The 25890-nt window shown below is 38.9% G+C and overlaps 1 protein-coding gene across 3 annotated transcripts in view; it reads left to right on the top strand.

The window, feature by feature from the left end:
- The first annotated feature begins 3758 nt into the window (after window positions 1-3758).
- Window positions 3759-25890, top strand: part of nhsl2 (NHS-like 2) — a 93458-nt gene continuing 71326 nt past the window's right edge. The window contains exons 1-2 of one of the 3 annotated variants that reach the window (XM_067437378.1): window positions 25208-25333; window positions 25424-25569. In XM_067437378.1, coding sequence (XP_067293479.1) covers window positions 25479-25569 — 91 coding nt within the window. In that variant the 5' untranslated portion in view covers window positions 25208-25333; window positions 25424-25478. Of the gene's footprint in view, window positions 4430-25207; window positions 25334-25423; window positions 25570-25890 lie in introns of those variants that run through there. The other 2 variants (XM_067437376.1, XM_067437377.1) reach the window with 2 other exon arrangements.

The following is a 25890-nucleotide window of genomic DNA, read 5'->3' as shown; positions in this document are numbered from 1 at the left end:
GTGATTTGTGTTGTGTTGTTTTTGAAAAATAAGGTGCATATTGAATATTCTTTAATCAGGTACCCCGTGGGGTCTTAAATTTCAAAATCAAAATGTAATGTTTTATATCATTGGTTAAAAAAAATTGTGGAACCTTTGCCAGTTTTCCCAGACTTTTTGTCTGTTAACATTAACATACTCTGACATTTCAGTACTGTGGAAACTTCTTTGAACCAGAGGTGGACAGTAACTAAGTACATCTACTTGAGTACTTTACTTAAGTACACTTTTTGAGTATGTACTTTACTGGAGTATTTTTTTCTGGAAACTGACGGTTTTCTGGAGACTTACTTCACCACATTTGAAAGACAAATATCGTACTTTTTACTCCACTACATTTCTATCTAGGTCGAAAGTCGATTCTGTAGCAGCTCTTAAAGTCGGTGGATGATTTTTTTCTTTAAAAGCTTTTTTGCTGTTGTTGTTTCAGACAGTCTATCAGGAATCACTCTTATAGTCATATACATTTCCCTAACTTTTTTGAACTCTGATCAGTTCATAGCAAAATGGAAGAAGACGGTTCTTAGGCACAAGTGTGTGCACCCATAGTCTTACTTTGAAAGTATGTTTCAGTTTAAAAAAAAAAATCAAGATTAGTTTAGTTGGCATAGACTTGGTGCATGTCTTATAAAATATTAAAAATATAAACGTCTTGGAGAAAGAGAATGGTAAAGTTTGGAGAATATCAGAAGTGTATCAGTGTATTGGATCCGTGCATTCGGCCTTAAAGTGACAGCAGCTTTGTAAAGAGCTTTAAATTAGTTTAAGTTAGTCGTATGTCAGATAGAGCATCACTGACTGGCTTAAACCATGATGGCATGTGCATTTATACAACAATAATAAAATTATTCAACTTTCACTTGTAACGGAGTAATATTTGACCAGTAGTACTTTTACTCAAGTAATAGTTATGTACTTTGCCCACCTCTGCTTTTAACAGATTTATTTTTTGTAAAGTTTGGTTATAGAATATAATTAGGTGTTGATGCTTAGGGGCATGTCCCAATATTCACAGTTGTGGAGCTTCTTCACACAACAGGAAGTGTGCGAGGTAGTCTCCAGTCTGATGAATGTCAAAGCTTGGTGCACACAAATCCACATTAGTGTCAAGGCCATTCCATTCATTATGTGCACTTGCATGTGCCTCAATCACGTGATTGAGTGCAAGTTATGTTAATGACTGCAATATATTAAATTTGGTAGCATGAGGTAAAGTGTTGCACACTTTGATGCAGAGTGTGTGTTCTTTGTAAAACGATAGCAACTGCTTCTTAAAAGCATTACAAATGGGCCTACTGAGTTGTTGACACTTTAAAGTACAATGTATTTTAAATAAAGAGCGTTCAAAATTTTACTTGCATGTTTGCACTATACAATTATAAATGTCCTCACTATATATTAGCAATATGTTGTGTTATAATCAAAAGTTCTACATAGTTTTAGTCTTAACGCTCACTTGGACCGCATACAGAAAATATTTAATGCAAGTTAAATGTATACCAGAAACGCTAATATTGGGGCAGGCCGTTAGTAGGCCTAGATGTGCTCGGTGATTAGTTTGAAAGGCTGAGTTGGCAGTTGTACTCTTACTGACACCTGGTGGTGTGGTTGCGGTATCACAAGCCTTTCACTTGTGAAAGCCACTACAGAAATGCACTGTTGGTAGTCAGTCATGGTTGTGTATATAACGTTACTGACATATACTGTTAAGCTGATAGTTATCTCCATGGCAGGTTGACCTACCTCTTGTAGAGCATACATCTAATTTTTATGTGTAAATATATCAAAATTATGAGCTTTAGACCCATCATACTGTACACCATTACTGAAGATCTCGGGGTCAGGTGTGTTTAGGCTGGAACTGAACTTTGCATGCAGGACAGTGAATCTATAGGAACAGGATTGGGAACGTGCACTCCTGTTTTAATTGAATATTCAAAATGTAGAAAAAAGGCACTTCATGCATTTTCTTTGATCAGATAGAAAATGGATGGAGTGTGGAAAAGCTGGATCTGAGTTTAGTTTTAAAGCCAAAGCAAACCTTTTCTTTGATTGAATATGAGTTTAAGAGTTAAATAATAACGATGGTTTCAGCACAGCAGTACTGCACTCATATCTGAGTCGGTGTTTATGAACTAGAGCAAATATTTGTATAGATGATTCTACTTTTGGGGTTGTTGATTCGATAGGACTGGAGCACACCTGTGTGTATGTATTCCTCTTGTGCCACATAGCTAAGGCTCAACTCCAGAAGGCCATATGGGTCCTGCTGAGCTTCAGCCTGTTCCTCCTGCAGCCTTTGGCCTGCTGGTCCACAGCAGCTCAGCACGGCTCACCTCAACACACATTGCAGGGGCTGTCTGCCAGAACGCAATACAAACTAAAAACACACAGGCTCTGGTGTCCTTGAGTTTAAACATTCTGCGGCATTTGAAGCATAATCATCCTGAAACCGCTCACCCGCCTCCCTGTCCTGATGGACTTCTGCTAGGTGTTTCTCATCTATGGAATTCTATTTCTGCCACACAAAAAAGTATTGGTACTTTATAATTATTTTTAAAAAGTATTATTGTAAATTATTAAACCAATAATTATATATAAAATAATTATGACTTAGTATCTCATGATTTTTGAAATTATTATATCTTGAATAAGACAGTCATATTTTGACTAGTCATAATTATAAATTTGTCATAATTTTGACTTGTCAACTTTATGACCTTGTCTGTGCAACCAGGCCTTTGTCATAATTATGATTTACCAAAGCATGGTTTTGTATTGGAAATGGGTTTCATGGTCATCACACATTTAAAAGATCGAAATAAATAAAGTTAAAATGATGGCAAAAAGTCAACGTTATGTCAGAAAATTTGAAATGAGATGATAAGCCAATGATGACTTTTTAAATCATAATTATGGCTTAGTTCTCCCCTGATTTATACTTTTCTATACATTTATAGTCGCAATAATGATTTTCCAAAGCAACCCCCCCCCCCCCCCCCCCCCCCATGTAATTTAGCTTAATCATCATCATACTGGAAATAAATGAATTGCTTCAATCAGGTCAGATTTTGAAGCATTTCCTCAGTTATCACCATGGTTCTCCCATCATAATTGAATGAGAGTCTGGCATAGTCCAGGGACCCGTTTGCAAAAAAAAAATATAGGCTATAATATTATGAAAATGAAATTTGAATCTAGCCAGACCTCACGCCCTCAAATCAAACATGGCAGATGCAATCTGTCGCAGGAGACATGAAAAGAAACCAGGAACAGAAGAGCAGAAAATAGACCTTTCAACGAAACGAGGGGGAGGAGGTTGCCGTGAAGAAAAGGTCCACCAGGAGTGGTTCCTGTCATGCACTCGGGCCATGTGGAGTGGGGTGGGGAACCAGGAACAATGAAGACAGTCATACAGTGAGGCAAAACAAGCCCCAGATGTTTCCAATCAATCCCCTGTATGAGATAAGGTTTCATATGAAGCCATAGAGAAACATGCTTGATAAGATTATTTAACATGGAGCACTCTCAGCCACTCCTCTTCTCTCATCATTTTTGACTTCACTGTGACTGAACGCCCTCTTTCGTCGTCTATAGTGTGGAAAGACTGGAACAAAACATCTAGGTGAGCCAAGTCCTGGTTCAGGGTGGGGGAGCGTGCGCGCACACACTCACACTAGACCAGATGTGTATTTAGGGGTGGGCAAATGCATGGCTAGAATGTGACTGGAGGAAAGATTTTTATTACTCTCATTGTTCTCAGATTTGTTGGAGTCACTTAAATCACTTTTAAACCTTATTTTTGTGAACATGCGCAGAGCAAGGCAGCTTTTCGAACGCATAGTTGAGTTTTCGTGAAATATTCAGTTCATAGGGTCTTGTTGCACGAGTGGGTGAGGTCTCTCAGGCGCAGTTCATGGGAGTTTGGTGCTATGGTTTGCAGTGATCTAGTGTGAACTGGAGCGCTGCAGAGCTCCTCACAGTGGACAATCAATTACAATGCATAAAATGCCTCCACTGTACGCGCAATCCCGAGCAAGAGTCTCCGCCAACACTCTTCAGCGCTGGCGAAACACGCACTTTTAAAGGGACTTTACCATACCAGCAGAAAAGATGCCCTTCTGCAAGAGGACCATAGTCCCTAAAGATGTGTGCAAACGCGGCGGCAAGAGTCGCGGTGCGATGTTCACGGATCTGGTGGATGTGTGCGGCTTGACTCTGTGCGCGGTGCTCCGGCAGCTGTCGGATTTATCCCGTCAGTCGGTGAGCATCCTGGAGGAGCTGGAGGGAGAGCTCGCCTCCATCTGCTACCGCTCCGGAGCTCTGGAGAATAAACTTATCAGCCTGCAGAAACACATCTCAGCACTGGCCACCAAGCCGCCGGTCAAAAGTAGGAACTTTTTTCAGTACTTACACCCTCTTGCTGACTTATGTTTTGTCAAGTTCAAGTTCTTCTTAATAACTAATGTTTACATTCACCATGCAACATAAAACATCTCTTGATTTTCTTTCTTGGGCAGCTGAGCATATTTTGAGAACAATAACGTCTTTATTAATTCTGTAGATATTGTGTTCAGTCTCTAAATGTAGCTGTTTCTCCCCTGTCTGTAATATAAATATGTAGAGATGGAGGGATGATGGTCCAGTTGGGAAGAAGCAACAAATGTTCTTTTGTTCACCTCATGAAACTTGTGTTTAGTTCTACCGAATAAGCCAATTGTCAAGTAACCAAATAATAGCAACAACGACCCTTTGTCAAGACATTTAGACCATGTTAAACTACGTTTTTTGCAAAAACATAGTTACAGTTATCGGTTTTCCTAAGAGTCAAATTTGACCCTCACTGAAAAATGGAAAGCCTAAAAACAGGTTAACAGGTGTTTTGTTTGTTTGTTGATGTCAAAGTAGGCTATATTATGGTGTGTGTGTGTGTGTGTATATATATATATATATATATATATATATATATATATATATATATATATATATATATATATATATATATATATATATATATATATATATCAGCTTCTGTTATTTCTCTATTAGTTAATGAACATTGCAATATACTAGCTTATCCTCCAGTGTAACACTGTCAACCCTAACCCTGACCCTAAGCCACTTAAATGTCCTAATTGAACTAAGGCCTAATCCTGACCTAATCTAAGGCCTGTCTGTGAAACCGGCTCATTGTGTTATATAGTCTTTTTTTGTAATTTTGTTTCATTTATTTTTTATGACCATTACCAGTTTTTATAGCATTATCAATGGTAACTATGGGGTTTTGGAAACTATGGTTACCATGATAAATTAATGTAAGAGAATAACATTAGCTCTAGTATTTTGGTATATTCGTTTGTGACATGCCCTCTCAGTTGTTATTACTGCTAGTGTATCTAGGCTGCCTTGGAGTGGGGGAAAGATATCCTAAAATTGCAATTGTATGTCACTGCCACAAAAGCACTGAAAAAACAATAGATGGCCTTATTGTTTAAACAGAAGAAATCAGTGTCATTTGACAGCTATTCAAGTATTAGGATAATGACCAACACTTTTTCTTCTTAATGAACAGTAAACAAACGCTGTTTATTACCAACACATTCACACTTGGCTTTGTGTTTAACTTTCACATTATAATGTATTGTTTTTAAATCATTCTCATTTGCATTTGAGACGCATTTGGCATCTACTCCCCCTGACACCTCCCACACTGCTCTGCACACTGAAACAGGATAAACCCTGCCAATTTTCACCATCTGAAGATGTGCAGAATATTTCCTCTGTCCATTTCCTTTGTCTTATCAGAGAAAGCCTCTCTGTGTTGTTTAGCTTAACCCTGAGACCGGCACGTTTGGCAGAGTGCTTGAGTCCTTCTTTTCCTCTGTCCTTATCATTTTACAGTGGCAGACCGCAGTCGAAAACAAAGCGTGGAGATTATCCTCCAAGTTCAGGAGGAGATCACTGGTACTGTGTTTGTTTAATACTGTAATGCTGAAGCATTAGCAGTTTGAACTTTTGCCATGCTTTGACATGCTAAAGATAAATGATGTGGATCTCTGTATGCAGCGGATTCTTTGGCTGGGAACTCTTCTCCACTGCGGTGTGGGGACAGAGGTCAGGCCCCTCTGGAGACTGTTTGATGGGGACAGGAGGTGAAGGAGCAGACTGGAGGCTTGTTTTTACAGTGATTGAACCAGGGCCAGTTTTGCAATTGCATTGAAACTGACAGTTGATTCAGCTCTTCCTGAGTGAGAGTCAGTCAAATACAGTGATTACTGCCTTGTTCCCCAGGCATTCACGTGAAAGTCACAAGGCCAAAGATCATGTGGATTTAAGGAGTTCCGACCCTTAAACATTTTTTAGGTTATATTTTTCGGCTTATTTGCCTTTATGTGATTGGACAAATGTGGAGAGACTGGGACTCCACCTTGCTTACCCTTTGCTCCAACCCTTCAACCTTTTCTTCTCAATTCTATATTGTGATGTAGATACCCCCCCCCCCCCGATTTAGAGAAAAGGCTTAAGTTATTCTTAAGCTAGTAAAAATGCATGTTTGAGCTATTTGCAACTTTCACTGACATATGACAATATGACACAGTGACAATATGTCACTGCCTTAGTTTTGTCCAAAGATCTACACCAGTGATGTTTTTCTAAATTATGTTTATAAAAGCTTAAATGTCCTAATTGAACTAAGGCCGAATCCTGTTGGCTTAATCTTAGCCCTGTCTGAATTGAAACTCTGAATAGAGATGCATAATGAATCAGTAATTGGTCAATATTAGAGTTCTTTTTATTTATTTTTCTGTTTTAGCCGATATTGGATATTTAATTGTGATTGCTCATCATCTAACTCTTACTTAAATCTTTAAAAACACTAATAATTTTAAAACAATTTCAAATGTAGTCTTTCGCAAATCAGTTAAAATCATGTATGTAAATTATCTTACTGTACTTTATCCATCTTAATTTACAATGTGGAAGTAAGCTATTTTCTGTCAGCTGCTATAACCAGAAGAATAACAAAGTGTAACAGAAAACTGTGAAACTGTTTGTGCTACAAACTAGGGCTGTTTGATTATGGCAAAAATCATAATTGCGATTATTTTGGTCAATACTGAAATCACAATTATTTAACATGATTATTGGTGGGTGTTATGATCAAAGTCTTATTTCATGATATGAGTAAATTTAAATGTCAGTGAAATTTCATAATCGATACTTCAGCAAAAACTAATACTAGGTCTATTGCAAGTAAAAAGTCCTCAAAACAACCTCAGGAGACAAGTAAACAGTCAGAAATAAAATAAGAGTGTATAAACTAATCGCAAACAAAACCGGAAAAAATACAACAGAACAAAAAATACAAATTGTTAAAATAAACAGTGCTTTACACTGTAGAATTTAATAAGTTGACTTTGCTTAGAAAAAGTGAGGGAACCGATTGCCTTAAAAATTTTAAAAAGTAAAGCAGCGTATAATTTTTTTTTGTTGGCAAAACTTAAAGGGTTACTTCAGCTCATATCCCCCTGAGACGAGAGATTTATGCATTTTATTTCTGGAAAAATTTCTATGGGCTCAATATGCCGCCAATTGAATTGCAGTCAAGCATTAAACAATAATAAGCACGCATCAAAATTTTAAAAACACATGTGAAAATATAACGCAAATACAGAAAATATAACTGAAAAATCAATGCAGAATCACAAACAATGCGGTCATAGAAATACAAATAATAAGCGTGAGTCAAACATTTAAACAAGTTTAAAATTATATAGCTCAACTGAATCATGAATTCAAAATTATCTGAATCGCACACAAAATCATGTTTTCTGCTCTTATTTTCATTTTTTGTATGTATGTGCTCTTTTCTCCTTTGCTCTTGTTTACACATTCTGCGCTTGCGTTTCCAAATGTTGCAGTTTGAGTTTCATGTAAATCAGGGGCGGGTCTTAGTATCACCATTGGTCCACTAGTTCTAGATTGACAGCTGCTCATCCTGTAGCCAATCAGTCGAAGAGGGAAGTTGACGTCACAGAGACTCGTCTCGTGCCGCTCAGTTCAGCCAAATATTTTTTTACAGTCTATGCTTCAGCTACGCATAATAATTTCCTTGCCGATACAGTGATAAAGAGCGCGTTATACTCGTAATTGAAGTCAACAGCGGCTGGCTACGCAAATTGACGAAACATTCCATCTTAGGAATGTTTGGCCAAAGGCTAAAGACTGCAGCCAGCAGAGGGAGCTATTTCCTCATGTTTTACACTTGCACAATGTGGGATGGAGACGGATGGAGATCTCACACTCACAGCTCAGCTCGCAGCTTCAGGGATTCATTTAAACGGACCTATGCTGAGAGCAATGTAAGTGTTTTAACTTCTCAAAATAATTTCTATGAAAGTTAAGCTTCCAAAGGCATGAACTGAAAACGCACCAGACTGAACACGCGTTGTAAATGTATAGTATGCCGTGAGTGTGGCCGCGATTACCTCAGCTGTCATCATGAGAGCTCATCAGCTCATTTATGACATTAAATTTAATCTGACTCCTGCAGTTAGTGCTGTGAGAGTCACGCGGAGACACGATCATTATATTGAACAGACACGTTCAGTTTTTAATTGTAGTGTCTGTTCTCTCAGTCACTGTAATCCAGAAGTGATGGCTTTGGGAATGGCCTCATAGGGCAGCGAAGCATTCTAGGAATTGTAGTCTTTCATCCCCATGAGACAAAAATACATTTTCTGTCATTTCTCAGTCTAAAAGGCACAGAATTAAAAAAATAATTTCACATTTCTACTACATTAATGACCCAGTTTAAATACAGATTCATCTTTCCAGCGCTGAAGTACACCTTTAACAAAATTTGTACAGAAAACTTGTTAATGAAGTATAATTAATAGGGGTGTAACGGTTCACAAAATTCACGGTTCGGTTTGATACGATACACTGGTGTCACGGTTCGGTACGGTACGGTTCGGTATGTTTTAGATACAGCAAAAAGAAAAAATTGGCAGATAAATTACCTTTTTTTTTAAATTAAAACTAACAAAGTATGATTTTTTTTTATTTTTACATTGAACAATGATGGAGCTATACTTTACCCATCTTCTATGTAGTTACAGGAATAAGACATTAGCTCTTTACATTAGCGTGTGTGTTGCGTTGATTGTGCAGCCCCACACCCTGTAGTGCTTTCACATATGCTGCGTTTGCAGTCCGCAACTGATCCGCTGTTGCATACCACAAACACAGCATTTATTCATTATTTTTATTTAAAATCCAAAAGCAAAAACATGCCTCGTCAGAATTCCAATTCTCTTTGTTTACTCTTTAATAGAAGTCAGGTTACGTAGCCTACTACATTTAAACAACATTTTATTAAATTCATTTATTCATATTTATATACTTTAGATTTAGCTCACACAAGTGGCAAAACATTTAAACATAGTTTATAGCCTTAAATCACAAACATTTTAAATTAGATACTTACAATAGTCTATTCAAAAAGACTCGTTTTTCTTTCGTTTTTACACCCTTTTAAAAGAAATCCTGCAGGTCAAAAAGAACTTTGCTTTTCACCTCCAAGAAAGTACGAGTGCTATCCATTATGGCACTTTTTTTTAACCTAAATGCCAGGTAAGGTGTCGTTTTGTTGCTTTACTTGAGAAAAAAAAGCCATGTGTTGACTTTGAAACAAGAGTATATTTTAAATGATATGCATCTGTGGTGAAATTACTAGATTTTCGCTTCAGTAGGCCTACATGTTTATTTTAATGCGAACAGTGTTCTATCACTTTAATGCAGCAACGCAGCGCAGCAAAAATAGACTCGGTACGAAAACGATCCGTGCACTGCTGCAGACGCAACGCTCCTGGAACGGACTGACGGACAGCATCCGCGTGCAGTGTGAAAGCGGTCATCCGTTAACATGGGTACGGAAAAAAATACGCACCGCACGCGCACTGCAGACGGAGTATGTGTGAAACGGGCGTTAGGTCTCATATCCGCGGCTATAAATGGACCACTCGCCGCGGTGATGTCTTTTGCCATTTGAATAAGTTGGAAATGTCTGTCTAAATGCTGCGGGGATAGTTTGTGGGATAGTTTGTGGCTGTTTCTCCTTTTTATCGTCTTGTTGTCGGCGTAAATGAGTTGATTGACATGACATGAATTATTCCCGCTGATACCATCAGCAAATGTGACATACCGTTGTTTTTAAGTCCATCACTCTTGCCAACGCCTATAGCTTACAAAGAAACCAAAGTTCACCCAAACACCAGACCTGTTGGTTATTGGAGGATCTTTGTTAAACGCAATAGCCATTTTGCGACAAGCATTCAGTGCGTAGCCTACTGAGTAAGCGAGCACCTGACTGAGCAGCCTAAAACATATTTGGTGTTTTTTTTTTCTTTCACTTCGGCGGTGTCAGGGGCATTGGCTGTTATGTCGTTTTGGTTATTGGGCTACCTTGTTGAACGCATATTATTATATTTCACACACTTTTTTATTTTCCAAATCTAATTAATTAGTCCAAGAACCGTTCGGTACATAATGCGTACCCCCCCGAATCACCTGCTCTCTCAGACAAATCGTTAGGTGTGTTCGACATCGGCTGCGGCTGGATGGATGCGATCGGCGAGAGTAGCCGAGTGCAGTCGGGGAGGAGCTGCAAACGGAGACGTGAAGTCGGACACTTTCTGCTTCCCGTGGTGACGCTTGCACTGCGTTTGCAAACTTTATCACAGCTGAAGTTAAATAAATGCAATATTTCTCAAATACACAGATGTTTCAAATGACATTTTCATTCAATACTTTATGTACTGTTTAATAAAGTGTCTATTTGGACAAGATTAATGTTCAACATACAAACATACACTATCAATGAAGTGTTGTCAACGGTTTTTATCAGTTTTAGTTTGATAAACATGATGGTATAACATCGCGGCTACATGAAAAGAGGTTTTACTGTTTTAAATAAATGATTTGTGAGCATTAGCATAACCTAAGGTTTTAGAATAAACACAAAACGCACGTGATCGCTGTCATGCGGTGAATCGGCCAATCATGGATCAGCTGTGTCGTCATCAGAGCTCTTGCATCCACCTGCAGCCCCCCTTGAGAATCTGCAGCGGCTGCATCAGCCGGCTGCTCTCGAATCGCTCTCGCGGTACTTTGTTGACAGACATCACAGTCACGTGCTGTCGGCGCTGTCTCAAGTCGGACAACATTTCTAACCGGCATGCACTGCTTCAAGTCAGCCGCCGATCGGTCTGCGCATCGCTAGGTGAAGTCGAACAAGCCTAATGTAACGCTCAACACAACGGAAGGCCCGCCTCTACATTCATTCGATTGGACAACAGAAAATAAACGCAATGACGTTTTGTGCTTTTCCACTCAGAGTTGACTTCAAAAACTCGAGGCGCAGCAAGCGGTTTAAACACGAGGCGCCCAGGGTGCATAAGCAGCGCGCATAACGCTCTCTGCCAACCGAGATTCATTCAAAAAAGGCGCCTCACGCTGCAAAAACGTATTCTGTGTGATTGGGGGCTAATTCTATCTGTGAGCTGAGGAAGTGTACTCCCAGAATGCATTGCAGCACAAATAAATTAATCACAGGGCAATCGTAACTCCGTTTTATTCTTTTTGGCTTTATTTTACCATTTTATTTTTATTTATTACTTCACTTCCTTTGAAATCAGATAACTGTGATTTTGTGTTGCACTGCTGCATCAATAGAAAGAGACACAATAATATCAATTAAGTTCTGAGTGCCCAACCAAAGGGAACACTGATTACCATAATGGTGAGAAATTTTAGTATTAAGTTGTATTTTCAATAACATTCAAGATAACTGGAAAATGAGTGAATGCAACTAAGAAGAATGATGACTGTAGAAGTGGAGGAAATGAGTGAAAAGTCTATTAAGAATTGCCCCGCCTTAACATTTTGCCCGCCCACCCTTTTTTTTTTTTTTCTTGTAGCAAAATGGTACTCAAACCAGTCAAGCAATGTTTACTTGGGTTTTCTGAGTAACAAATGCATTAGCATGCAAATAGTTTAGATTACAATTTTTTATTTTTTAGTTAGTTCAACAAATTATTGGACAATAAGTAAAGTTAATTAAAAAGTCTAAGTAAGAACAACTATAAGATAGTAGGCTACTAACAGTGGGATTCAGATGAGTAATAGCCTACAACAGAAAATGAATAAAGTAATCATGTAAAAAAAACAGTGCTGTATACATTAAATATAGACAAATCCTTATTTGAATCTACAAAAGGTATTCATCCAAGAGCTGTGAGTGATTTTATCGTTGTATTTTCTTATTAGATTAACAATGACTACAGCAGTCATTAAAGGGTTAGTTCACCCAAAAATGAAATTGATGTCATTAATGACTCACCCTAATGTCGTTTCACACCCATAAGACTTCCGTTCATCTTCAGAACACAGTTTAAGATATTTTATATTGAGTCCGAGAGCTTTCTGTCCCTCCATTGAAAATGTATGGTACTGTCCATGTCCAGAAAGGTAACATAAAAGTATGGTAGTCCAGTGACATCAGTGGGTTAGTTAGAATTTTTTTAAGCATCGAAATACATTTTGCTCCAAAAATAACAAAAACTACGACTTTATTCAGCATTGTCTTCTCTTCCGGGTCTGTTTTCAATCTGTGTTCACGACTCTCTAGTGACGCTGCTGATGTGTTATCCGGTGCGCCCGTGTATCAATAAATATGACTAAGCAAAAAACTGCAAGTCTTCCTCTGTGTCAAAATCCTTAGACATGTTTGTGAAGGTTGTTTTGTTTAGAGCGTGCGTCACCCTCAGACTATAATCGAGCTCGGGCGCACCAGATAACACGTCATCAGCATCACTCAAGAGTCGTGAACGAAGATAGAAACAGACCCGCAAGAGAAGGCAATGCTGAATAAAGTTATAGTTTTTGTTATTTTTGGACCAAAATTAATTTTCATCAAAAACTTCTAATTAACTAACTGATATCACATATGGACTACTTTGATGATGTTTTTATTACCTTTCTGGACATGGACAGTATACCGTACATTTTCAGTGGGGGGGACAGAAAACTCTTGGACTAAATATAAAATATCTTAAAGGGTTGGTTCACCCAAAAATAAAAATTCTGTCAATAATTACTTACCCTAATGTCGTTCGACACCCGTAAGACCTCGGTTCATCTTTGAAATCACAAATGAAGATATTTTTGTTGAAATCCGATGGCTCAGAAAGGCTTTCATTGACACCAATGACATCTCTCAAGACCCATAAAATGATGGGCCAATTTCAAAACAAAGATTCAAACTGTTATGAATCAGCATATCGATTTCGGATCGTTAATGTCACGCTATTTCAGCAGTTTGACACACGATCCAAATCATGAATCAATACGCTGATTCATAACGGTTCGAAACTTTGTTTTAAAATTGGCCCATCACTATATACGTTTTTTGTGCACAAAAAATATTCTCGTCTGATCATAAAATTATTGTAGAGCCATTGTAGTGAGATGGACTTTTTAATGACGTCTTTAGTGCATTTTATGGGTCTTGAGAGATGGAATGACATTGGTGTCAATGAAGGCCTTTCTGAAATATCTTCATTTGTGATCCAAAGATGAATAGAGGTCTTACGGGTGTCGAATGACATTAGGATAAGTGACAGAATTACAGAATTTTCATTTTTGGGTGACTTCACCCTTTAAACTTTGTTCTATAAATGAACTGAGGTATTACGAGTGTGGACGACATGAGGCTAACCCTTTAAATTTGGGTACTGTCATGTGCTTTTTACATCACTCACTTATTCAGGTGATTTGTATGTTAAGTTTGGCTTAGGGAGAAACGAAAAGGCACCACTGTGAAGGAAAGGAAAGTATGCTGGACGGAATGCGGCAGTGGCGCAATGATTGTTTTGCCTCGATTGTCTTGTTTTCATAATCGCTGGAAGCCAAAATCAAAATTGAAAAATCGAAAATACGATTAAGTGCACAGCCCTACTACAAACCAGTTGTGTTTATCATTAATTAATTAAATTAATATAGGCCTGGTTTCACAGACATGGCTTAGATTAAGCCAGGATAAATACTGGCGTGAATTTTGAGACAAAACAATGGAAGTGACATGTTTAGATGTGCCAGTGCAAGTTGCTTTCAGTTAAAAAAGTTCAAACATGCATTTTAGTTTGGGACTAGTTTAAGCTTTGTCTGTGAAGCGAGCAATATAATTTTAATATAATATAATTTTAATATATTGAATATACTGCAGTTATTGGCCATGACATGACGGTTTTAAATCATTTATTATCTGTGCATCCCTGCTTGCTAGAAACCTCTGTAAGATAATGATATATCACCATAGCACCATCAATTCACAATCCTGATGTTTTCGAAATGTATTCTTAAATGTATAAACGTTCTTTATTCTGATTCTGAACTTTATGAGTTTTTCTCCCTTGCTGAAAGTTTCATGTAACTGTGAATGGTTATGCGTAATGTGTCATGGATCTGGTGCAGATTATGGACGTAAATCTTGAAGTGACGTTCATATTAATGTTTGAAGATTTATACAGAGAGATCCCTGACTTTTAGAGGGGAAGTGTGAAAAATGCTCTGAACGGAGTCAAGCCATTGCTTTTTTTTCAGTGTCTTTTATAGTCTGCAAGATTAACTGGAATTTTAATAAGAGAGTGTGAGAGAGCAAGAGAGGATAGATGGAATGAGTGAGACAGAAGATCAGAGAAACAGAAGATGGAAGGAGAAAGCGAGTGGGCCAAAGTGTTCAAGGACAGAGTAGCAAGTATAAATTCAGCTGAAATGCAAAAGAAACTTTGAATTGTCTTATTTTTGGCCTCTTTTGCTCTCTTGGTCTGGGCTCCCGAGTTGCCATAGAAATGATTCTATTGCTTTAATTTGCTAAAAACCCATGCAGACCTTTTCACTTCATAAACCTCGCCACAGTTATAAGTAGTCGCGTCTCACGCTGTATTATGACACGGTATATTTCCTTCTCACTTTGGATTATTGCACACCTTTGAACTAAAGATAAAACAAGAAGCGCAAAAGGAATCAATTTGTCTGAAATTAAATGCAACAGTTGCACAAGTCCAAGAGCTTCCACCCTCAGAAACTCTATTTCTTTCTACCTCTAATGTGCTTATCGTTTCTTGGGCTAGCAGCTAATTGTCGACACTGAAGATGTCTTGCATCTGTCACAAACTCAGTAAGACTGTATGTGTCTGTCTGCCAGATGCCTACAGACATAACTAGATAAAAACTCAGCTCTAGCACATTCTCTCAAGCCAAGGTTGTGCTGTGCAGACATTTTGTGTGTGTTTTTATGCTGAACATATGTAAGTCACTGCTCGCCTTTCCTGTCCTGGCGTCCCATCTCTAGGCAGTTGTGCAGCTCTTGGCAAGAAAGTGTTTGGCTCTGAGACTAGACCAAAGAGAGTTTGTGTAATACACTACAGTCCGTCCAGCTCTTACTATGACACAATAGTGTTGTAATGTAGCAGAGGTCGACATGCTTTTGGCCCCCAGACACACTGAAACATTACTAAAACAGATACACTTTTGCTTAACTGCATGTTAAAGGGTTAGTTCACCCAAAATTGAAAATTTAATTATGTACCCATAGTGTACATAAGTGTTTAGTCCTACTTAAGTCAAAGAAGCACTATTAAGTTCTACTAATTGCATTTAATAAAATTGTATTTAAAATATAATATACATATAATATTAAAATATAAAATATAACACACACACACTGCCCACAGACTGTCCCACAGACCATTCACTGACATTTGAAAAGTGTTTGTGTGAAGTTTAGCAGCTGTGTACTGTTGCATCATTCTCTAATGTGTTTCATCATCTCCCTCCTCTCCTTTGAACATGAATAAACATAACTATTGTGAAAAGCTGTGCAAAAGCAGCTGTTTATGTGAAGGTAGCTGGAGATGCACAAGAGATATCTATACCGTCTCAAATACCATCCACGAGCAGACTGAAACTATTAGCCTCTTGTTGCCATGGCAACCAGACAACAGGTCTACTTTTATGAGAACTGAGCATTAGCTTTGACTGAAGTGACCTCATGTTACCTCAAAGGGGGAATAATTCTGGGTCATGTGACCTGTGAAAGATCCATGTAGCAGCTGCCATTACTATGGAGACATTTCATACTGGGATTTGATTGGTGGAGATCTTTCCAAGCAATGCTGCTTTACATGTTGTGCACTTTCAGTCTCAGTCTCTGTTTATGGTCTAAGCACCATGCAGCCAAAGAAAACAAAATCCCTCTGTTTATATTGGATGGACTTCAGATGACCCACCACTCACAAGCGTAAGATAATGAGACTGAATAAACAGGGCAGTGCTCGAAATGTTAAAACGCCTTTTTATAACAACTCTAGTTTGTGTGCCTCTATACCTGGTACTGTAGTGTTTTATCAGCACACAATTACTTGATGAAATGAAAGAATCGATATTTAGTTGGAGAATGGCTCCTTGTCAAGATCAACAAATGGCCTGAGCCTGGCAGTGTTGTAATAGGTGATGTGAGAAATGATTTCCAGATGTTGAGGAGCAAGTGGAGTGGCTTATAGGAGAGAAAAACATGAAAGAACAAAAAAAGTCTATCAAAAAAAAAAAAACTGCAAAGTCCATATGATACATTTGTTTTACTGCTAAACCGCAACAGATTAAATACAATACTGAGAGAATCTGAGTAAATTCATTGCCTCATAGTAGCTAATCACTCTAACAGTAGTAATTGAGGTTTTCATTGTGGTGATGGTAGTGAAGTCTGCGGTCGGGAGAGTATGTTCCTGGAAAAACATTCAATCAACCAATCAGATTTTAGGAGCACATTTACTGTTTATGTCAAGTTTAGGCTTACAACCAGGATTAGATGCTTCTATATCAGTGATATGCACCTATTGTTTCCCTCTGATTCCCTTTAAGAATTGGTTATGGTTAGTGTTATAGGGTTTTCAGACAGGAATGTTGTTCCAGGAGGATCATGTCTTACTTGGTAAAATCACTGCGACCAGGGGTCCGTTCTTCGTACCTTGCTTAATGCATCTGAGATGATTTGACTGATCCCAGATCTTCTAATCGTGATAACTGATCTCTGGCTAATTTGGTTCTTCAAACGAATTTGCGTATTGCAGAAATTAAGAAATGTAACAAATTTAATCAAATTAAATTTCATACAATAATCCTTACAGCGGTTTGTTTTTCTCATTTTAGCGGTATACAGAATCCCTGCGTCCCAATTCGCAAACTAACCATACTAAATAGTATTCAAAAATAGAATTAGTATGTCCAAAATCATAGTATGCTGAAAAGATTATTTCAAAGATACCCGGATGGTCTACTATTTCCGGTCAGAATTCGAAGTGCGGAATGAAGCACAGCTGTGTCTCATTTCAGAAGGCTGCGTCCCCCGGAGGTCACATTTGAAGGCTGCATATGTCATAAGGTCGTCTAATTTCGAAATAAGTGAGTAGGATACTCCAGATGCGACCTTCGAATGTGCCTTCTTTCACAGGAATTGGGATTGTGCATGAGGTGTAGCCTTTGCTGCTGCAGATAACCCACAATTCTTTGCGTCGCCATTAATAACCATCATTTTTTTTATACTATGAGAAAAAATGGTACGACACCGCTAGATTTACATGCAAGCGTGGATGTGGTGTCTAAATGTAATTAGTTTTAAGCTTGTTTTTGTTTTTAGGCTGTATTACCTGAAGCAGATTTACCTTTTGTGGTAAACAGAATTACAAGTGTTTAGTGCTTTTTAAAAGTTTAGAACGGTACATTGCTGTCAAGACAAGAAACATTTCATAGGCATTTTCAAGTTATTAATACGTTTCATTCATATAACTGGCGTGAGAGCACAATGAGGCTGAACCATAGACCGTAAAAAATATGGACGCTGCGGCTTCAGAGTTCAGGTTCAGGTTTGCGCTGACCAGAGTTGAAGCTTTCAGACGCCCCCGCATGGCGCTAAAATCTTGGGACCAGAGTCTGTGCAGTAGTGATTTTAGGCGCAGAAGTAGCCTGACGTTGTCATACTCAATTCTAGTCAGAATATGAGTCTGAAACTGCTCCACTGGGCTGTGATTATGGGGCGTGTTTCAACTGAACCAGGAAAGACCTCAACTGGATAGACCTACAACCAATCAGAGCAGCGAAGCGACGCATTGTCAAATGTCAACAGAGCTCAACTGCACTGTGTTGCCCATGGTTTTGTCAAGTCCGCGTTTTTTCCGCAGGTTGTTTTCTATGTCCGTGGCTTGAAACGACTATTATGTGATATATAGACCCATGAGTGCGAATTTTAGCAGGCAACCTTGCCAAAATAACACACATTGTACCCCCCAAACGCCATTTTCCCCCGGAGAACCCTCCGAGAAGTTTAGGGCTAGTAGTTGGCGGGTTTTGTTGTAAAAACTTGGCAGCCCTGTCTGCACGCGCTGGTATCAGGCTGGAATAAACGATCTTTGCCGGTGTTCTAAAAAAATAACAATTTAATGATACACAGAGTCCTTACCCGACATGATCATCATTTCTGAGAGAAATTGTGAAGGTGAATGCATATACAAGCAAGCTCTCCGTTTAGAATTCAAACAAATATAATCCAAGCCCCTTTGATGACGTGGATGATTACGTTACTGTTTATCATCTGTCCGTCATCGCCCAAAGCCCGCCCTGATGATTTCATTGATCCAAACAGTTTCTGTTCGGGGATAATTACTCCTCTATGGAGCGAGGCCAGACCGAACTGCCCGACCTAAAATCATGATTGACAGCTGAGCTCAACGTCTTTTTTGAGAGAAGTTGTCACTGAGACACTAACAGACTTTTTTCTGGATTTTTGGGAGCAGATTGGACTGGAAATAGTAACCTTAGTTTTATCCTTATTACATTTAAGGAAGTTTCTATGTAACCAGCTTTTAAAGGGAAGGTTCTGCATATGGTTTATTTCAAGGCTTGGTTTATGAGGAGTAGTATAAGTAAGGGATAATGTACACCCAGCCGGTTGCTATTGCAGAATAAACCCCGACAGAGTGATCAGGACTCCGACGCGAAGCGGAGGGGTCTTGCATGACTCTGAAGGGGTTAATTCTGCGATATAAACCGGCTGGGTGTACATTATCCCGCTTATTACACGGCTACTAGTCTCAAATAAATAATTATTAGACACAAAATATTGTCTCGAGATTAAATATTTTATTAGCTCTTACGCAAAGCTTCGCGAAGGAAAACAGTTCCAACCTGCTTTAAGCCTTTATCTGTTGCTGCTAAATGTTGAAAATGAATGCTTAAAGGGTTAGTTCGCCCAAAAATGAAACCAAGCCTATGATTTACTCACCCTCAAGTTATCGTAGGTGTATATTACATTCTTCTTTCAGACAAATACAATCGGAGTTATATTTAAAAAGTCCAGGCTAACGTTAATCCAAGCAGTTGTAGTTGTGTTTGAAGTCCATAAAAAATGCAGCTGTCCATCAAATAACGTGCTCCACACGACTCCGATGGGTTAACAGAGCCTTCTGATTCTAATCGAAGCGTTTGTGTAAGAAAAATATCTATATTAAAAACGTTATAAAGGAAACCCGCCTTGCAGTCTTCCATTGTAACCCACAGCCACAAGATGGCGCCAGCGTTAAGCATAGAAGTAGTACCGGTCAAGATAACTCGTAGTACCCGTATGAGCGGGTGTTATCTGGAAATAACATACCGCTGGAATGCGCGATTGACCAATCAGAATCAAGTATTTCACAGAGCCGTGTAATAACATTATTTTAATACCTTTTCCTTTTTTAAACACGTATTTGTATTATATTTTACCTTTATTCCACACCACTGTCTCCACTGTCTTTTAAATGACTTGTTTTCTTCCTGCTTCTATCCCTCAGAAAAACTCAATGGTCTTAGATTGGTTAGATGGCCATATGTTGTTTCATGTATTTTTATTGGCTGAAGTGCCAAGCATAGGTTGTCCGGAAACATCACGCCCCTTACCATTACGGGCAGAAGTCACATCTGCAGTCACTAGCAAGGGTTTATGATGTCACCAACCTGGGAAGAAGCTCGTTGTAGTTCAAACCGGCCATTTTTGTAGGCAATAAACTGCCATAACTTTAAAAGAAAATATCTCTGTTTGCATTGTACTTTCAGCGCTGTAACTTTTCAGATACTGTTTATGCTCAAGCAGCAACATTATACACTAACTAAAGTTAAAAAAGTGAAATCGCATGCAACCAGCCCTTTAATGTCAGCAATACATAAGGATTTACAGTGTATCATGTTTAATGCTGCACAGTGTGCTTGCTACTGTAGGCTTCTAATTGTACACTTACTTAAGCTTTCGATATACATTATTTCACACTTGTCAGATTTGTAAGTGTATTTGCACTGCTTTCGACACCTGGGACCTGGGACTATAAAACTATAGTCTTTTTAATTTCATCTTCTTGGGAGTTGTTCCAAATATCTCAACACTGTTCAGGCAGGTTCATCAGTGTGTTCTGGAGAGAGAGGTGTCAGAGTGCAAGAGAACAGACAGTACCAGCGCTGATGCACACACTGAGTTTTAATTCTGGTGCCATAATGAGGACCGTATGTGTGAACGCACCCCTGTGCTGTGCAGCACCACAGGCCTCGTGCTCCACCCAACACACACACACACACACACACACACACACACACACACCTGTTCGTACTGTGAACACACACAAATATGTGTGAACATTTCAAGGATTATGTCTTTTAATTATACACTCTTCACTGCATGATACTAGCCGAGCCATCTGATAAGTGATGTTTTATTAACAAATTTTGGGAGGAGCATGTTCAGATAATTAACCAAATTAGCATGGCAGGAGGTATTTAGCATACTTACTTCTGTCCCACAACAGTTTTCCAGCATTCCTCCACCACCTCATCTCCTCGCTCCTAAATATTCATATCCCAGCCTGGGATGGGGGAGTACTCTGGGTTCGGGCCAAATTCCGAGCTCAGAGCATGCCAAACCTTTACTCGTCTTGATTTTATCTAAGTGTGAAATCGTGAAATGCATCAAAATGACGCTGCATGGAGAGTGCAATGATTTTTTTTTGAGGTTTTTATTCCACATCTCTAGCCAAATCACCAAACCCACATTCCTCTGGTGGGTCCAGCATGTTTCTTGTAAACGGGTTCCACTGGCCACTAATTTCCAGTCTTTGGAGCATTTCCGACCGCAACACAAACACAGGGAACAGAGGCGGATGCCATCACATCACTCACATTGTCAAATTCTGCTGTGGATTTAGAGTGAAAGAGAGTAGCTTGCGCGTTCATTCAGCCAGACACCATGAAGTGTATAATATTTTATATTGCTGGCTGTAGCTATGAATTCAGGTGACAGGCTGTGCCCCAGTATAAAATATATGGTTTTATATTTCCTACTTGGTCACTGTCCTAAACTTATGCAAGGGTAAATCAGCTTATATTTTTTGTATGATTTGTTTATGTTTCTTACACATTTTGTTCATCAAGATAATCTTTGCAAATGAACACAACTTTTATGATTTTTTTGAAGCCTAAATACAATCGACAGAAGTAAAAAGCAAAATTTAGGCTATAACAAATTACACCACAGTTGCATGACTTAAATCACCACCATTAAAGCTGCACTATGCAACTTTCCGTCCACTGGAGGGTGCCTATTCTAAACAAAGGAGTAGTTTGATTACGCCAAGTTTGAGCTCAGTATCTTGGGACATGTGGTCTTCACCTCACAGCCGGTGGAAAATAGAACTCGGGCAGAAATCATGTTAATGGATGCGGTTATTAACATTACTGTAGTATGAAGCAGAGCAGGACCAAGTGTTGTGGAGCTGAGCACGGCTGCTGGAGCGATTGTTACACAAACTCCTTTTATTATGACGGGATGGGACGCAGTCGCCGGGCGCGTGCACTATTTCCGCTTTTCATGTGTATAAGGTAAAGCAGCTTTGTTAATCATATTAGATACATTTAAGTGTGTTTAAAATGATGTTATGACGTTACTCTGTGCATTTGCTCGGCGCTGCTGTGACATGTTCACACTGCTAAGAGAAAAGCGCGTCTGTAGGCTTTGAAAGGGAACTTCTGTTAAATAAAATATCTCGCTTGGCATTGAACTTTGAGCTTTATAATTTTACAGGTATTATTTATGCTTTAAAAGCAACATTTCTCACTAACTAAAGTTTGAAAGATGGAATCGCGAAAGACGGGACCTTTAAAATAGCAATTTTCTCACAATTTACAAATAGTTGGAAACATTTGGGATATTGTAGGTACTCAACTGAACAAAATATATAATACTGGCCTAGTGGTTTTTGGATATTTTACTGAAAAAATACTACATAGTGTACCTTTAATCTCTATTTAAAATCTACAAGCTGGAAAATTTTACTTATAATAGTTTGCATGAGCAGCATTATAGGCACAATGTAAATGTAAAAGCATATTAGTGTGTAGATGAGTTTTCATGTTCAGTGAGATGATGCTTAGCCTTTGTTTTTCCATTAAGGGCCTTATAATACACCCGGCACAATGCGATGCCAGGCGTGACGCAAGTGTTTTTTGCTAGTTTCAGCCTGATACAGTTATCACTTTCACACCACCACATTGTTTAAATAACAAATGCACTCATGCACATCTGTTCACCCATTGGCCTGCTGGTCTGAAAACAAGGTGTGTTCAGGTGTATTGGTGGTGCATTGATATTTTGAGGCAACAGAAAACTACTGCTCCATTGACTAATTATTTAAATGTTATTTAAATAGTGCATTAGTAATATGCACCTATATATAGTAAGGTGCACAATGCACATACATTCTGCTTATTACACACACATGGATGCACAGCAGCACAAATATTAAAAATAAAGGATTCCTCTCTGGAAAAGTGTTTAGTCTTTACGCTTGCAAATTCCGCCATGTAAATAGCGAATCTGCCATGGTGCAAGCACAACATGAGAAATGAGACTCTGATTGGTTTATTGCATGTTACACCTAAAACACACCCATGACTCATAAGGAGACTGTACAGCCCTTTTGGACCATGCACCAGCCGCACCGACTGTTTTTTTCCGTTGTTAAACTATCAAAAGTGGATTTGGACATGCCCTAAGTGCACCTGCACCATTCGCCTCAGACCATGGGCTCAGATCATTAAAATAGGGCCCTTAGTCACTTGTTAGAAAACATACGTGAAAATATCTTTAGCTTGTGTTCACCACAGACCTTTTTTCAGGCATTTAACCAAAACCTCATTTTCGAGAGTTTTTTTCTTCTTCTGTTGATGTCCTGCTGAAATGTAATTTATGGACTACAATTGCACTTTTTCCAGGTGTCTAACTATAGGCTACATGATGGATCATGTTTCATCATGTGAACACTAGATGATTTAGATCAGTGATTCTCAACTGGGGGGTCACAATGAAAAAGAATGAGCTCTGATCTGATAGAGTCTCAGACTGCAGGGAAAAACAATAGAAATATTAAAGGTGTCATGAACTGGCTTTTTAATTTTTGTATACTGTTGTCTGAGATCAAGTAATGATGTTCGTGTGGTTTTTACATTCAAAAACATAATAACCAATAAGTAATAGGCTATTTTCTACACTGGTTTTGAGGCTCTCTCCAAAACGCTGTGTTTTAATGGGTGTTTTAATGCACTTGGAAGTAAACGCCCACGGCTAGGATTTGGATAAGATTTGCATATTTAATGAGCCTCAGGTCTCCTGCCAGTTCACATGAGGGAGGGATTGTTTTGAAAGTGGCAACCGGAATGGCTCGTAAACGTCTTTATCAAACAAACAATGATTCATTTCTTATCCACCTGCGATTGATTGGAGTATTATTTTTGTATTACATAGCCCGCACGATCGGTCGATATAAGCACGAACCGCGCGCACACGTGCACGCCTCTTTAAATGTCAAGAGAGTGAACAACAGATCAAGAAAGGAATATAATGAGATTCATCGGCCTGCCAATGGGCTTACGTTTTGGTTGCCCGTCTGGAAAACACACAGCCCCAGGACTTTGTGCTTTGCGAGCCCTGGCCCATACATGTCTGAGTCCAGCGTGCTAAAGGTATGTTCTGTTAGACACGCACACAAGCAAAATGATCTATAACAATGCAATACCATTACATATATAACATGTTTTACTCACATAAGTGTGTTGCACCATTCCTCCTGTCGGATCCAAATCCAGCATCGACCTGAGATTGGTTTGCAAACGATCCCGCAGTGAAATTAAGTGAACATGTCTTCCCTACTTGAGCCGGAACTTCATTAAAAATAAAGTTCAACCACTCATTCCTAATATTAGAATCCTGAAGAAAGCTTATGCAGCGACTGTGTTCTTACACTACCAGGAATAGCTCAATATCTTGCTATCTTCCACAGCATGTTTATTGTTGGCTAGTGCGAGCCGATCACCTCCATGAGTAGGTGGGCGGGGCTACTGGATTACACGTGCTTATTATTCTGTAGAGGCGGTGTTTTGCCACATGATGACGTAAGGATGAAGCACACGAATGTTTTCTGGGCCTGGTGTCTATAAAAGCTTTTCTTTGACTAACAAGGATGTTTTTAGCTCTGAAACTTACAGGATATTCTTATATTACCACGACCTTTTATATATCACAAGCTCAAGGGAAAGTTGATTTCTCAATTCATCACTGCTTTAAAATGCAACTTACCATAAATGAGGAGATCTTTATGTTGTTATTGATATTAAAGTCTGTGCGTTCAATCAATCTCTGTGATAATTAATCAAAAATGTTTCACATGATAGTAGTCGTCAAATTAGGTAGATGCCAGTATGGACAGATTGTGTGATACTAATAATGAGAGGCAAACGAAAATTATATATGTTTTGCCACTGTATTGCATCACTATGTGATGTCCAATGTAAGATCTTCCTTAAATCAAAGCCATTTTAGAACCACTTATATAGATGCTGTAGATCCATCAGCACATGATGTGAGAATAGCAGGTGTTTCATAGCGGCATAGTGGTGTGTATGCGCTGTTTGCTTATTTTCAACAGTGTTGCCTTGTTTGTGTGAGTGTGTGTTGTAAGCTCTGATTTGAGGCTGACGCCGCAGAATTTGCTGCAGTGAGGATGGAAAGCCACCGAACTGATGAGAGAGAGCGAAAGGGAGAAAGTGTGAAAGGAAATGCAGCTGCATCCTCTCGTCCTGACTCACTGTGAACTCCTGTTAGGTGTGTGTGTGTGTGTGTGTATGTGTTCAGAGTATGATGCCATCCATGAGGGAAAACGCACATTCCTGACTTGTCATTTATTCAGCACAGACAACTTTACAGAAGATCGGCAGGCAGGGTGTGTGTGTTATCGGACTGTACAGTGATGCGTTGGAGGAGGCGCAGGTCTCCGGAACAGGGCAGGCAGAGGGAAACAAGGGGATCGGAGGCACCGTTCACCATGCCCTTCTTCAGAGGTAACCAAGCTATAAGTGTGCTCATTTATGTACTACTCTTAACTGTGTTAGGTGGTGGTGTGTGCTCTCTGTTGGTACTTTGCATGATTTGTAATGTTAAGTGCATTGCTGTGTGTTCGTACCTCTGTGTGTTCAGTTTATAGTTTATAGTGCTGATGTGCTGCAGTCTCAGGTAAGCATTCATCATGCACTCTATTCCACCACACACATTGATCGTCTTGCTCTGTGTTTAAACACACACACAATGTACTATTCAGCAAGCTCATTAGTTGTAAAAAAGTTTAAGCATATACTTTTTATATATAAGAAGTGGGATTATAT

This window comes from Pseudorasbora parva, chromosome 1 (genome assembly GCF_024679245.1).
Source record: "Pseudorasbora parva isolate DD20220531a chromosome 1, ASM2467924v1, whole genome shotgun sequence".
Taxonomy (NCBI): Eukaryota; Metazoa; Chordata; class Actinopteri; order Cypriniformes; family Gobionidae; genus Pseudorasbora; species Pseudorasbora parva.
The sequence above is the reverse complement of the archived record's forward strand: the minus strand, read 5'-3'. Positions and strand labels throughout refer to the sequence as shown.